Source organism: Morus notabilis, unplaced genomic scaffold (assembly GCF_000414095.1).
Source record: "Morus notabilis unplaced genomic scaffold, ASM41409v2 Scaffold1285, whole genome shotgun sequence".
Lineage (NCBI taxonomy): Eukaryota > Viridiplantae > Streptophyta > Magnoliopsida > Rosales > Moraceae > Morus > Morus notabilis.
The window spans coordinates 156774-171103 of NW_010362783.1; the positions used below are offsets into that span (position 1 = coordinate 156774).

The 14330-nt window shown below is 30.7% G+C and overlaps 2 protein-coding genes across 2 annotated transcripts; one reads left to right on the forward strand and one right to left on the reverse strand.

The window, feature by feature from the left end:
- Positions 1-8835: 8835 nt before the first annotated feature.
- On the forward strand, positions 8836-9798 carry LOC112092459 (glycine-rich protein DOT1-like). Its single transcript, XM_024168684.1, has 3 exons — positions 8836-8935; positions 8969-9279; positions 9781-9798. The coding sequence occupies exons 1-3, from the start codon at positions 8836-8838 to the stop codon at positions 9796-9798; spliced, it is 429 nt and encodes a 142-aa protein (XP_024024452.1).
- Positions 9799-10219: 421 nt separating this feature from the next.
- Positions 10220-12373, reverse strand: LOC21399739 (protein YLS3). The gene is made up of 3 exons (XM_010102835.2): positions 11926-12373; positions 10756-10851; positions 10220-10386 (listed from the first exon to the last, which is right to left on the reverse strand). The coding sequence occupies exons 1-3, from the start codon at positions 12254-12256 to the stop codon at positions 10256-10258; spliced, it is 558 nt and encodes a 185-aa protein (XP_010101137.1). The 5' UTR covers positions 12257-12373; the 3' UTR covers positions 10220-10255.
- Between the last annotated feature and the right edge of the window lie 1957 nt (positions 12374-14330).

The following is a 14330-nucleotide window of genomic DNA, read 5'->3' on the forward strand; positions in this document are numbered from 1 at the left end:
GGGTATTTATGGTTTCTTACTGGACCCAGGTTTTACTCGCCGTCCATCGGAGGTCTGCCGGTACGGTCGCAAAGGCCTGTCAGACATAGAGACAGGTGTCGTGAATCGATGGTTGTCATACTTGGTCAATCTAACGGTGCAAATTGCCCTTGTACGGATGACCGGGAACATGGTATGAGCTCTCAAATGTTAGAGTGCTTGGTGGGGAGATTGGTCACTGGGCGGTATCTGACGTTAGGTATTTGGGTATAGAGGTTGTTGAGCAACATAAAAGGTGGTGGTGTCATGCTCGGCGACTATAGCGGAAGCAGAACATCAGTGGTCTGTTCTCAACGGCATACTCATGAACAGTACTCGACATACAGAGCCGAACAGACATCCAACATAGCCTAAATTATAAAAATACTCTTGTGCTTAATTTTCTTTTTATATATTTTCGTTTTGCGAAAAAATTCTATATGATATAGTCTTTTTTTTTCCTTCCTTAATTATTTTTTTATGTGTAATCCTTGTTAGTCTTATAGCGATACTTAAAAAAATATTTGTGTTGATTTTGTATTAACTAACTAACTAAGATTTTGATCATTAAATAAATGAAAAAAATAATAACATAAAAATTAAAACTTAACACACGAATTACTCTCTACGTGCATGCACGTAGAGTTCAACTAGTATTTAAGACAAAAGAAAAAAAGGTTTCAATGAGGATAAATCAAATATAAATCTAACAGAGGATATATATATATATATATATATATATATGAGAAGACTAAAGATGTTAAGTAGACATTTAAAAGTCAAAAAACGTAAGAGTTTATGGGAAAAAGAGTAAGAACAAGTTAAGAAAACATAAAATAAATAGAGCATATATAAGAAAAAGAAATATTTTGGTCAGCCAAATTAAATAAAAAATCCTAATTTGCATATGAAGAAGAAAAATATATATAAGTAAATACATAGTTGAGATAAATTATTTTATCAGGATAATTAGCAAAACAGTATTGATGAAAGCAAAAAACACTTTATTGTGAATATATTTAAGAAGAAGTGTTAGTTGGTTTTTTTTTTAATTTTAAACAATAACTATTTTAAAATGTAAATTTTAGGAGAAAGAAATAAAAATAAGTAAAAGGGCAAAAAAGGAAACTTAATAAGAAAACGACAAAGAGAGTAAAAATAATAAAAAAGAGTTGTAGAAGACAACAAACTAGTCGTACGGTGTTAAAAAATACTCTGCTTTATGATGCAGTTATATCATCAAAGAAGTTTGGTATTGCTCCTTTAATTTCATAAAAAAATTTATTGTTTATTACTCTTTTACTTAAGATAAGTCTATTTTTGTCATTTCTCCATCATTTTTCGTTGGCTGTGTGGTGTGTATTTTCACGGTACTCTATATTGGATTATGGATATAGATAGATAAATTACATACACATAATTATTTCAATATGTATTCATCTATATGTATTATTATTTTAATCATAAAATATTAATATGACAGTTGTAATAAATTAAATAATTAATTAAAAAATTAATAATATCCATTTTAAAGTGACACCTTATAAAAATTTAACTATTGAAAATTCACCATATATATCCATTTTTTATAAGTCTATGTATAATTGACCTTTTGTCGTTTTTGTTTTATATTCTTTTTCCTGCAAAGACCTTTCACCTTTGGCTTTTGTCCTCCGTTAATTCGAAGATCGAGGCATGGATTTTTCTCCACTCTCCATTTCCAACTTGCAAGATTTTTTTATTCATGATTCTGTTTTTCATGGGGAAAAAAATAAAAGTATTGATTTTTGAAAGACTTTTGTTTCTAGAGATTTATAGAAATGTTGGTTGGAGAAGTTTGGATCGTTTAATCAAGTGTGGAGGTTAGAATTTTTGACCCCCTAATATACTTGTATTTTATTTCTTCACGAGTTTAGTGTGTCTTATGAACATAAAATATATTTTATTTTTTCTGACTTTCTTCAATAGCGCCTCTTTATCGGTTGAGTCAGTTTCTGACCATTTGATATCGTCAAAATCACATTAAATAAAAAAAATATTCAAAATAAACAATTTTTAACATAAATTTGATAGATAAAAGTAAATAATTAAAGGCAGTTTATGAGTTTTTAATGGTTACTTCTCATTGTTAGTAATCATTAAATATAAAAATTTAATAACGTGATGTGATAAAATTTAATATCATTAATTGTCATAATTGTGTTAAGTTAACTATTTAATTTATTATAACCATCTGATTAAAATTTTACGGTTAAAATAATGATGCTCATTAATGAGTAAATAATAGAGTAACCATTAAAATTAAACATATATATATTGGTGTGGTTTAGTAGTTATTCTAATATTTACTCATCAATAGGTATTATAATTTTAGCCACAAGATATCAATCTGACAGTTATAATAAATTATATAAATGACCAAAAAAATTTAAAATAATTAATAAAACTAGATTTTTATCACGTCACGACATTAAATTTTTATATTTAATAGTAACTACTGATAAAAATGTGACCATTAAATAATGTGTCTTTCTTATCATGGTCACATAAATATTATCCTATCTTATCTATTTTTTTAAAGTTGGAAGTCTTAATTTTTTTCCTTAAAAAAAATCGCAAGTAATTATATATTTTTCTAATCCGACTTTTCTTCTCCCCTATCCAAGTTTGAGGCATTCATCAATCCTCATCACATCATCATCATCATCTTCTTCTCTTTAATCTTTTGGGATTTTTTTGATATTTCCTCTCTTTAAGAAATACCGGTGTTCCTATTAAGCCGTTGGATTTATATTAAATCTAATTAAAAATCAACTCAAATTTAAAAAAAATAATATAAATTTAACGATTGATAAATAAAAACACCGATGTTTAAAAAAACCACCAAAAATATTCCCTGATCTTTATTGGAAACTTGCAAGAAAATTTTGTGAAGAAAATATTGTCACTCTAAGGTCAAGAAAGTATTTTGTGAAGAAAATATTGTCACTCTAAGGTCAAGAAAGTTAGGTACAATGTGAACAACAATTTTATTTCCACCAAAGATTTGAACGACAGGTGGAAAATTTACCGAAAACATTAAAGACGAATAAAGGACCATATAATCGTTTCGCTTTCTGATGTAAAACGTGGGCCTGTTCGGTTCGCTAATTCGAGTTAAGATGTGATGTTGTGTGAGAGCTTTTTATTGTAGCAAAAAAGTTAGAAGTGACTGTTTCTGAGAGCGTTTTACTGTAACAAAACTCGAATGAACGAAATGAACGTGCTGGATTATAACTTGATTGTTTTCATCTGATAAAGCATTTTGATTCAACTCGTGTAAACGCCTAAAAAAAAAAAATCATGAAACGTGTGTGGCAGAAGGAGAGAAATGTGTGTCGTACCTTGGTAGTAAATCGCCTTGACTTTATTACAGGGTGTAGAATTTTTAAAAAAAAAGGGTGAGTTTTTCTGATAAAATTACAAAAAAAATTATCGATAGTTATTTTGTAGTTGTTTAATCTATATTAAAAGTTACTTATTTTGTATATTTTTTAATTTAATGTGATTTTGATTAAATGTTACGGTTAAAAACTGATCTTATTATAAATCAACCTATCAGAGAAAATCCTTAAAAAAAAAAACTTGAAAAAATGTCATGTATCATAACAAATAACAATTAGAGGGAGTTATGAAAAAAATATAAAATATATATTTGTCTGTTGTGGCATTTATTTAGATTTTACTAAGATGCTTGATGAACATGAGATTTATATTTTATTTTTGTTAGAATTTGTATAATATCATCTTATCTAATTAAATGATTATACTAATGAATGTATAGGTGATTATATTTGCCTCCCCCAAATTGATGAATCTTTCCAACTAATAACAGTCTATTAATAAAAGTTTAGAAACTTCAATTTTGTATAGATATTCTAAGATTCTTTATATAATAACTAAATTAACTAAACCGTACTTCAATTTAAATTTATGAAATCTGTTTCATAAACTATTTAAAGGTAGATTAGCAAAAAAAAAAAAAAAAAAAAAAAAAAAAAAAAAAAAAAAAACTATATAAGGGTATTTACGTCGCTTTACCTTATTTTTGTTGTTTCAAAAGTGGATAAAACTGAAATACGTTTTTCAAAGTCAAAGGGCACTTGTGTAGTTTCAGAAAATCAAGGGACAAATTGAGAAATAATTAAAGCTAACCCTATTTCAAACACATTTTAGTTTCGTCTTAATGCAAACATCGATATCAAAGCTGTGTTTGACGCTAAAATAGTGTGAAAGTATATTTTATATAGTATTCTATTGTATACTCCAGTGCCCTTAGTTTTTTCATAATTATTAAGTTTCGAAAATGTAAAAGTAAACTCTAGTTTCAAAACAAATTAAAAATGAAAATGTTGCAAGGATTAAATGAAAAAGTGAATACATGAACCAATAACGATTGAATATCAAAATTTATCATATGTTATAGGCAGTGTCAAATTTGATTAGCATGTGATATATTTAATATAAAAAATAGTAATGCATTTAAAATTGGTGTTTCTACTCAAACTCTAAAATTTATAATGCTAATTTGACATTTTATTAGAGATGCTATGAAGTCAATAACAAAAATAAAACACATTGTAAGTGATAAAGATAGATTAAGGGGATGCTTATTTTCTGTATTTGTCTCTAATTTTGAATCATGATTCATAGTTCTGTATAGTGTTTTTCTCTTATAAAAAACACATGTAAAATGATAATGGTTCTAAATCCATAAACTAAATATCCACTAAATTATATACTTCACTCATATCATTTTGATGTGTAAATTAGACTTATTTTATTTATTTATTATTATTATTATTATTGTGAAAAACTCTATAAAATTAGTATTCATCGAATTCACCCATGATATAAAAGCTTAGACCATGTGACACCGCAGTCCCAATTGCCCATGCCCAGGGCAAATGGCAAACGCAAGAGGATGTTGAAGCATTTTGTGAGCAGAAAATATACATTGAAATTTATCCACGTGAATGTAGATATAATTAGGCACCGTTTATTTCACTGATTCGAGTTTAAAATTCGAGTTTTATTACAGTAAAAAGCTCTCACAAATAATCACATCTAACTTTTTTACTACAGTAAAAAACTCTCATATAAAATCACATATTAATTCGAGTTTTACTACAACTCTCATATATATGGCCACAAAGAGAACAAGTGGACCCCACGCTATTGGGACACAGAACCATATCTCCATCATGCTACCGTAACAATTGCATGTTGTATTCCTCACTCATCAATAATTTTATCTTTTGGATGATTTCTTTTTTGTCATCCTTTGTTTTTGAGATTTTTTTTAATCAGAATATTTTATGCACATTTCCTAATAATGCCTTAAATAAATCGTTTGAATATGAAAAAAAATGTGTCCAAGCTTATCTGGAATCTAAATCGAAATTGATGAAAGAGAAGTTACGGGTATCGTTCATTTTACTAATTTGAGTTTTCAATTCCAATTTTGTTACAGTTAAAAATTCTTACAAAAATTTACATTTAACTTTTTCTATTACCGTGAATTTTTTTTACATAAAATCACATTTAAACTTAAATTCGTGAACTCAATGAGGCCGTAATAGACGCACTTTCCAAATCTTAAGAAAGGAGGTGTTGAACGAGTCCTCTGTGCTGTACAAGTATGTTATTTGCACAAGCTAAGCAAAACACAAAGGGATAGGTCTTAAATTTGTGTCTAAATATGATTCAAGAATCAAGCACACGTATATTTGTTTAACATGAAAAACTCACGTTTATGCATTATGAAGCTTACAAGTACTAAACTTAAGCCATTAAAGGGGTTAATTCAGAAAAAAAAAAAAACACAAAACAAAAGTCACTAAGGGGGTTTGTGAGTGGAAGTTACAAACTAAATATAATGTAATCTCATTACTATTAAAATGTCGAGGAAGATCTAATAACCGATGGGAAATTGTAACTAATATCTTAGAGCAAATAACTTATTTATAATTTAATGCCATTGTTAATAAGTAGTACTTTTAATTTTAAAATAAAATTATAACGTTTAAAAATGAGTTTATTTACTCAAAAATCAGTAATGTAAAATAAACAATAGTAATTTGATAAAAAAAAAAAAGCATGAGAGTAAATTCATTATATTCGATTTACCAATTTTTATCATCATATATCCAGAAAATTATTAAATTTACTAATTAAATTAATCCATAAATACTAGATTTACTACTATTTACTAACTTATAATCAAAATATATATAGAAATTATGGTAGATAGAAACTTTCCGAAAAAGAATTTTGATAAATGACATGGTTTGAAATTAATTTTAGTAAATAACAATTTTTGTATTTAGAAAACAAATAGAAATTATAGTAAATGACGTTTATGAGAAACATATATAATGAGAGAAAATAGTAACAACGGTGGCTTGACGGTTCTAGGAAGGAGAAGAGGCGTAGTGGCATTTTGAGGATTTCTCAATCTTGTTTTGTAAAATATGTTATTAACTCTGTACCTTAAGGGCTCGTTTAGTTTGCTGATTCGAATTGAGATGTGACTTTATGTGAGAGTTTTTTACTGTAGTAAAAAAGTTAGATGTAACTGTTTTTGAGAACCTTTTACTGTAGTAAAATTCAAATTCTAAACTCAAATCGGTAAAATGAACGGGGCATACATTTATAATATTAATTTTTACTGCCCTCCCCCAAAACGTGTTATTTCCCCATTCTTCCTATTTTATTTTCTAATGTAGAAAAGCCTACGTATTTGGAAAGTCCAATTAACGAGTAGTCAAAGACTAGTCCAACCCAAAAGAGCCTTCAAAACCCAAATCAAAATAGGGCCAGAGATTAGACATAAATGACTTAAGCATCATGGCCATGTCCAATAGATCTTGTTATGTAAAATATGTTATTAACTCTATACCTTAAGGGAATGTGATTTTATGTGAGAGGTTTAGATGTAACTGTTTATGAAATTTTTTTATTATAGTAAAACTCGAATTCTAAATTTAAATCGGTGAAATGAACGGGGTCTAAATTTATAATATTAATTTTTACTGCCCTCCCCCAAAACGTGTTATTTCCCCATTCTTCCTATTTTATTTTCTAATGTAGAAAAGCCTACGTATTTGGAAAGTCCAATTAACGAGTAGTCAAAGACTAGTCCAACCCAAAAGAGCCTTCAAAACCCAAATCAAAATAGGGCCAAAGATTTGACATAAATGACTTAAGCATCATGGCCATGTCCAATATAATATTTAGGAAACCAATGGAAGAGTTAATTAGCTAGGAAGCATCATTAATTAGCAGTAATGTTCCAATAAGAATTATATTCGTTCTCTTTCTTGATATGATGCAGGATTAAACATGCGTTAACTTAGGGCCCGTTTAATTCGCTAATTTGAGTTGAGATGTGACTTTATGTGAGAGTTTTTTACTGAAATAAAAAAATTAGATGTAATTATTTAAAAGAGCTTTTTACTGTAGCAAAACTTGAATCGGTAAAATGAACGGGACTTAGTGATCATTGGCAATCATATTCTTCTGCTTCCGTTAAAATGGTGTCATCTCGTTTTTTCACACGAATAAGCTCATAGTCAAAGGGAAGTCCAATTAAAAGATTTTATACAATACACACAATCCCACGCCTAGACAAGTTTTGTTGCCTATTATATTAAAATCAAAATACCCTTTTCTTCTATTGGGTATATACCTTAAATTTACTTTATCCCACTAAGTTCTTATTTTGTGAGTTTGGTCTATTGAGAGTCGATAAGTATATTGTTTCGCCTACGGTATCATGAGTTAAAGTAAATCTGTGATGCAGAACAATTTAAAATTGATTGGATTTTGTGATGCAAATTGGGTGAGTTGCCCGAGTACTATAAATCTTTTACCAGATACTGTGTTTTTCTTAGGGTTTGTTTAGTTCACTGATTCGAATTAAGATGTGATTTTGTATGAGAGCTTTTTACTGTAGTAAAAAAATTAGATGTGATTGTTTCTGAGAGTTTTTTATTGTAACAAAATTCGAATTCTAAACTCGAATCAATTAAATAAACGGGGCTTTAAAAAGTCTCTCGTTCTTAAAATCACCAACAATAGAGCATGGAAATATGGCTTCCATAACTTGTGAGTTTACATGGTTGAGATCTCTTCTTCGAGATCTGTAAGTTACCGATTTGAGAGTGACAAGATGCATTGTGATAATCAGGCATTTTGCACATGGCAGCAAACCCAAGATAAAGTTGAGTCTCGAGATATACAAAGGTATCATTCATTTCACCGATTCGAGTTTTTAATTTTAATTTTTTACAATTAAAAGCTCTTATAAAGTGTCACATCTAACTTTTTCTGCTATAGTTATAAGTTTTAAAAAAATGTTACATCCCAACTCGAATCCGCGAAGTGAATGAGACAACTTTCTTCACCCCATCTCATCTTCGAGTCGAGACTTTAATTCGATAACAATTTCAAAAATATGGAAGAAAGTTATTTTGACCATATATATAGATGTCTTTATTTACCCTAAAAAAAAAAAATAATGATATATTTTTTTTGGATAAATTTTAAAAATTATCCCTGAATTATGACCATTTTAACACTTTGCATCCTGAAATTTAAAAGGCAACATCCGTTCTCTTCGAACTTTGTTCTGTTAACAATTTGTCCCATTCTTTTACAATGAGTGACAGAATTCACCACGTGTCAGGTACATGAGTCATCGGAGGAGGGTATTATCATAAATTAACCTACAACAACCCTTTCAAGCATTAAAGAAAGAAAACACAGTAAATAAACATGACCCATTTGATGGGCTGCATTGTAATCTCCGGCGTTGGATTAGAACCTGATGGAGCGAGAGGAGTAATCCTAGGAGGTGGGGGTGCATTCCTGGAAGGTATTGATGCTGATGGATGAGGTGATTCTTCAGGGAAAATAAATGTTGGTGAAAGTGGAGGAGAACTTGTGGGCGGAACAAATTTTGGTGGTGGGGGCGGAGGGGGTGAACTTTGCGGTGGCGAAGATGCCGAGGGCAAGGGTGAACTATCAAGTGCCGTTGGCGATGGTGGTGGAGGTGAATTTTCAGGTGGTTTTGGCGATGGTGGAGGTGGGGAATTCGCAGGTGGGTTGGATGACAGATGTGGAGATGAACTCACTAGCGGAGTTGAACTAAGTGGTGGTGGTGAACTCACTGGTGGGGTAGAACTAGGTGGTGGTGGTGATGGTGAAGGTGAAGTTTTTGTGAGTTATGATTGTACAAAGATGGGGAACAAAATGAGGAAAAAAAAAAGAAAAATGGGAAACGAAGATGGTGATTTTTTTTAATAAAATAGATAATTATCTAATTATGAGGGTAGAAACGTAATTGCGTTTTCAATTCTTATTAAATAAGTAGCACGTGGTAATTCTGTCACTTATTATAATAAAATAAAAAAAATTTATTAATAAAATAAAATTTGAATGGAATGAATGTTATTTTTTAAAATTTAAAAGATAAAGTATTAAAACGATCGTAATTTAAGGAGAATTTTTAAAATTAATTTTTTTTATGTCTCATTTCCAAGTGGTAATGATCACAAGTAGAGTCACGGGTCCACATTAGAACGCACGCGAACAAAGAGCTACTACAAACGACAAAAAATTAGAAAAATGAAAAAGAAAACAAGAAGGGAAAAAAAAAAACAAAGAAAGCATCTTGAAAAGTGTGCAAGTTATTTATTTAGCTATATTTTATTTTTAAAGGCGTTAATTGCCTCCTAAAGGCCTTAAACTAAACAAGTGAATAAGTGAATGCCCCTAAAAAAGAAAAAAAATTGAATAAGTGAATGTGGTTACATACCAGCGGATATATAAAGTGAATTGGACCATTTAATTCGTTAATTTGAATTATTAATTTGAGTTGAGATGTGACTTTATGTAAGAATTTTTTACTGTAGTAAAAAAATTAAATGTGATTATTTCTGAGAGCTTTTTACTGTAATAAAACTCAAATTCTAAACTTAAATCGGTGAAATGAACATGACTTAAAAAGATTCAATGCAATTTTGCTCAAACAATACACTCCAGTTAAATTCTTTGGGAAGCTACAGATACATATATCTTCATGAATGATCATTAAAAAACAAAAAAACAAAAATCAAACTAAAGAAACATTTAAAGAAGATACAAAACCAAGAAATCAGGAAACATACAATAATGAACAAAAAGCGTGGGCAAATTACAAAATGAGATCAAATGTAATTAAGAAGCAGGTGAGGAGTGAAAACCATAGCAAAGTTCCAAAAACCACCCGATCTATTTGCATCCCACCATCACTTTTGGTGTCGGCAATAGTACTTGAAGAATTTCCTTTAAAAAAAAAGAAAAATCAAACAACATGAGCATAAATTACGTACATATAAAATTTATCTAATTAATAAGATTGTCACAAGTTAGATCTATCAGTGAAAAAATGACAATTTATTGTGACATAAATTGTGTAAGAAAAATTCAAATTAGAGTTGGTGTTTGTAACATTTAAGATCCGTTTAGTTCGCTGATTTGAGTTCAGATGTGACTTTATGTGAGAATTTTTTACTGTAGTAAAAAAATTAAATGTGACTGTTTCTAAAATTTTTTTACTATAATAAAACATTCTAAATTCAAATCAGTTAAGTGAACAAGACCTTAGTACTCTAACAAATTCGACCAACAAATTATGGAAACATGGCCACGTACCACTTGGAATGGGGGCGGTTGTGGTCTTTCCATTGTTGTTTGCGAGTCCCTCAAACACCTTTGCATCTGATGAGTTTGGTGCCAAATGAAGAAGGTCTGCACATAAGCATTAATTATTAACACAATGACGTTAGCCAATCAAATATACCCTTGTCAAACATTAAATAGTATCCGAATGAGCATTTATTGCAAAAAGCTATGTTTAATCCCCTCAAAACTAGAAAATGAAAATACTATATATATATATATATATATATCTATGGTCCTTACCTAAAAAGTTATAAAAAATAATCACATTTATTTTTTTTATTATAGTAAAATTTTTTTACATAATATTACATATTAATTTTAATTAAAAATTTAAATCAGTGAATTAAACGGACCCTATAAATGCTCAAGATCCCTCTAAATTTATATTGGTCCAATATTTTAGGTGAGGTGGGATTATATTTATTCACTTGATATTGATTGTCTGTTGATCTGTTCTTTCCTATTTATTTTTCTTTCCTTTTTTTTTTTTTTTTTGAAAAGACTTTCCCACTTTTCCTTCTCTTTTATTATCTGGAAACGCTCAAAAAATATTACGTTCCATACCCTGAGGTCATATGTAAGTTAAGATTATAGCTCCTTGTAGGAAAGTCGACTCTCACGCCAATATATCTAAATAAGTAAATGAAATAAAAATTAATATAATAGCTAAAATAAATTACGTGGGGATAAAATCAGAAAATTCAGCTAATTTATCATGAAATATCTTTAGTGGTTGTCCACATAATCAGGATGTACTAGAGTGGCTTTGATACTAGCTTATTCCTCTCTTTAATTTAAAAAAAAAAGTACGTAGTATTTTTATTTTGTTACCACACTTAATCTATAATCTTGAACATAATTCTATTAATGGGACATAATCTATGCAGACAATTCCGTACACTATTTACTCATCTATCCGGTATGATTCATGTCCTCTTTTTTAACTAGAGAAGAAACATATTCTGGGACATAATTTTTAATCACCAGACAAAATTCTACTAGTACAGTTTTAAACCGTCTCATCAAATTATTATAATCATATCCATTAAAATAAGATATGAAAATTTAACGATTAAAAATTGTATCATATTAAAAGTGAATTCTTTACGCAAAATATGTATGTGCGCGCTATGTACTTACCGACACACTTGGAGATGTTAGTGGGAATATGGCAGGCATTGGGGAGTTGCATAGCGAGGGTGGAGTTGATCTTGACGCCAAGATTGGGGTCGTCGCGGTCTTTGATGAGAACGCAGAGGCACTTCTTGCTTTTGTCCACGACTTCCTTCAGTCCGCTGCAGCAGTCCATCGTCGGAGTCTTGGCGTCGCCGCCGACGTAAGGCAAGCACGTCGCCAGTCCCACAAGCTTGTCCGCGCATTCTGCTCTGTCTTGCTCTAGGTTTGCCCCAACTATTACTATCAAAGCCAAACCCAACGATATTGTGTATTCAACTGCTAAACTTGAAGCCATTATAACTAGCTAGCTAGTAATAATTCCTTCTTTTGCTTTAGGACCTTAGATGAGAAAGAAAGAGAGATCGGAAGGAATCTATATATGTGTATATATAACCTTTTTTATGGTGTTGAGTTCATGAGGCTCTCTTTACTTTATACCCCTTTTTATCCTTTGCTTGTGACTTGTGACTTTACATTGAGGACAGTAAAGCAATGGGTGGTGGTGGTGGAGTTGAGACATAATTAGGTTGAGACTAACCCATGTGAAAGCCAAGTTTTGTCTTTTAACGAGCAGCCTTATTCTTATTTAAGCAGCATAATTAATGTGATTAACTAATTCCCATGATATTTATAAATTAAATGAACCTTGTAGAATTGTGGAAATAATTAATCAACTTATTCAAAATGCTAATCATATATATATATCATTATTTTGATTTAATTAGATTTGCTTATTTAAGAGACTAAGATAGAAATAAATCAGAATTTCAGAAATGATTAAAGCATATTAGACAAGATCACTTTTGGGGCACGGGAAGCAAAGGCCATGTATACATGCAAAATCCGCAATAAATAGACAATAAGGTTGTAGTGTAGAAAAGTGGTCAATGAGTATTATTACATGATATTGTCTATAGTCCCAACTATGGTGTGTTGGGGACGGTTTGTGACACATTGTAAGGGGAATATGAGACATGATCATGCAAAATGCAATGTGAATAGCAGAAAACAACCCAAAACCATTGTGAAAAGAAATCCAAAAATCATCATTTGAGTAATATTCGAATTCGATCCACGGCCCCAGAAAACACCAACATTCCGTTACGATGGATGTTATGGATTACGCACAAATTGGTCGGTTGGCTTGGTCCCGGTAGTCGGGCAATTGGTATTGAGCGGGGTTGGAGCCTAGTTAGTTGATTTAATCGGATGCTGATGTGGGTCGAACTCGACCAGACACTTCTGCTTAGATCCACTCGGACCGTGGGCTACATTAGCCCGTCCTATCATTTTGGTGGGTCGAACCATGCTATTAAATTAAGATTTTTGAAATAAACAGTTTTCGTTCCTATGCTATTAAATTGTTTATTTTCAGACAAAATATAACATAGAGATTACTTGTAAGAGTGTTAAAAGAGGGGCAATAATTATTTCCGAAAGAAAAATTAAAAACTGGACTGGGTGCTACATTTTATTTTTCAGCTTAGAATTTTTTTTAAAGAATCTATTTTTTCAACTTTGTTTGTCTTTCTACTATTTTGTCTATCTTGGAGTCCTTTGTGTGCCATTTTTGTGTTACATTTTGTTTGAAAACAGACTGTAAAATACAGACATATGAAAAAAAAGGTTTCAGAAACCTCATGGTAGCTACTAGTTCGACCTCTAAAATTGAATATAGGTGTAAAATGAGACAATTGCATCTCCTCAAGGGCCATTGGTGTAAATAAAGCTTTTGTTGTTTGTGGCTTGGGAAGTTGCGTCTAGGGCTATTAATAAACCCGCAAAACCCGCAGGTCCAATCCACCCTACCCCAACTCAATCTGAAAAAAATGCAATTTCTAGTATTAAAATTTTTTTGCGGCCCATTCAATGTATGACCCGAAGTTTTAGGACGGGGTGTGAGTTGGGCCTATAATGGCCTGCACACCCAAATCCAACACGCGCTCTAACTTGTCTCCTCTAATATCTAATCCTAGGCAGACAACTCATTTCTATTCTCTAGTTTCTTCATGTTTAAATTAAGCCTCTATGATTGCTTTATGTTAAGACTAATTTATGAGTGTAGACTAATTTATATTTGCTTTATGTTTGATGTTGGATGGACTACTTTGCTTCATGTTTGATGTTAGATTGAACTTTAAGTCTTTGATTCTTTGAATGTTAAAACCGACCACCCAACCCACCCTGCACCTCCCCAACCCAACCCAAACATCATTGGGTTGTGAAATTTTTCTAACATCGTTGGGGCCAAATAAGTGCAACCTGCATTCTTTGAGGTGGGGGAAGAAAAAGCCATATCCCGCACCAACTCAACCCATGAACAACCCTAGTTGCGTCTTTTGCCAATTATTATGGTTTTGCTAATTGGA

Excerpts from the sequence above, each read along its gene's own strand:
- LOC112092459 (XM_024168684.1), top strand. The coding sequence starts at position 8,836 with ATGACCCATTTGATGGGCTGCATTGTAATCTCCGGCGTTGGATTAGAA. Across the intron at positions 8,936-8,968 it reads TGGGGGTGCATTCCTGGAAG|GGAAAATAAATGTTGGTGAA; the intron begins GTATTGATGCTG and ends GTGATTCTTCAG.
- LOC21399739 (XM_010102835.2), bottom strand. The coding sequence starts at position 12,256 with ATGGCTTCAAGTTTAGCAGTTGAATACACAATATCGTTGGGTTTGGCT. Across the intron at positions 10,852-11,925 it reads TAACATCTCCAAGTGTGTCG|ACCTTCTTCATTTGGCACCA; the intron begins GTAAGTACATAG and ends GCTTATGTGCAG. Across the intron at positions 10,387-10,755 it reads AACCGCCCCCATTCCAAGTG|GAAATTCTTCAAGTACTATT; the intron begins GTACGTGGCCAT and ends TTTTTTTTAAAG.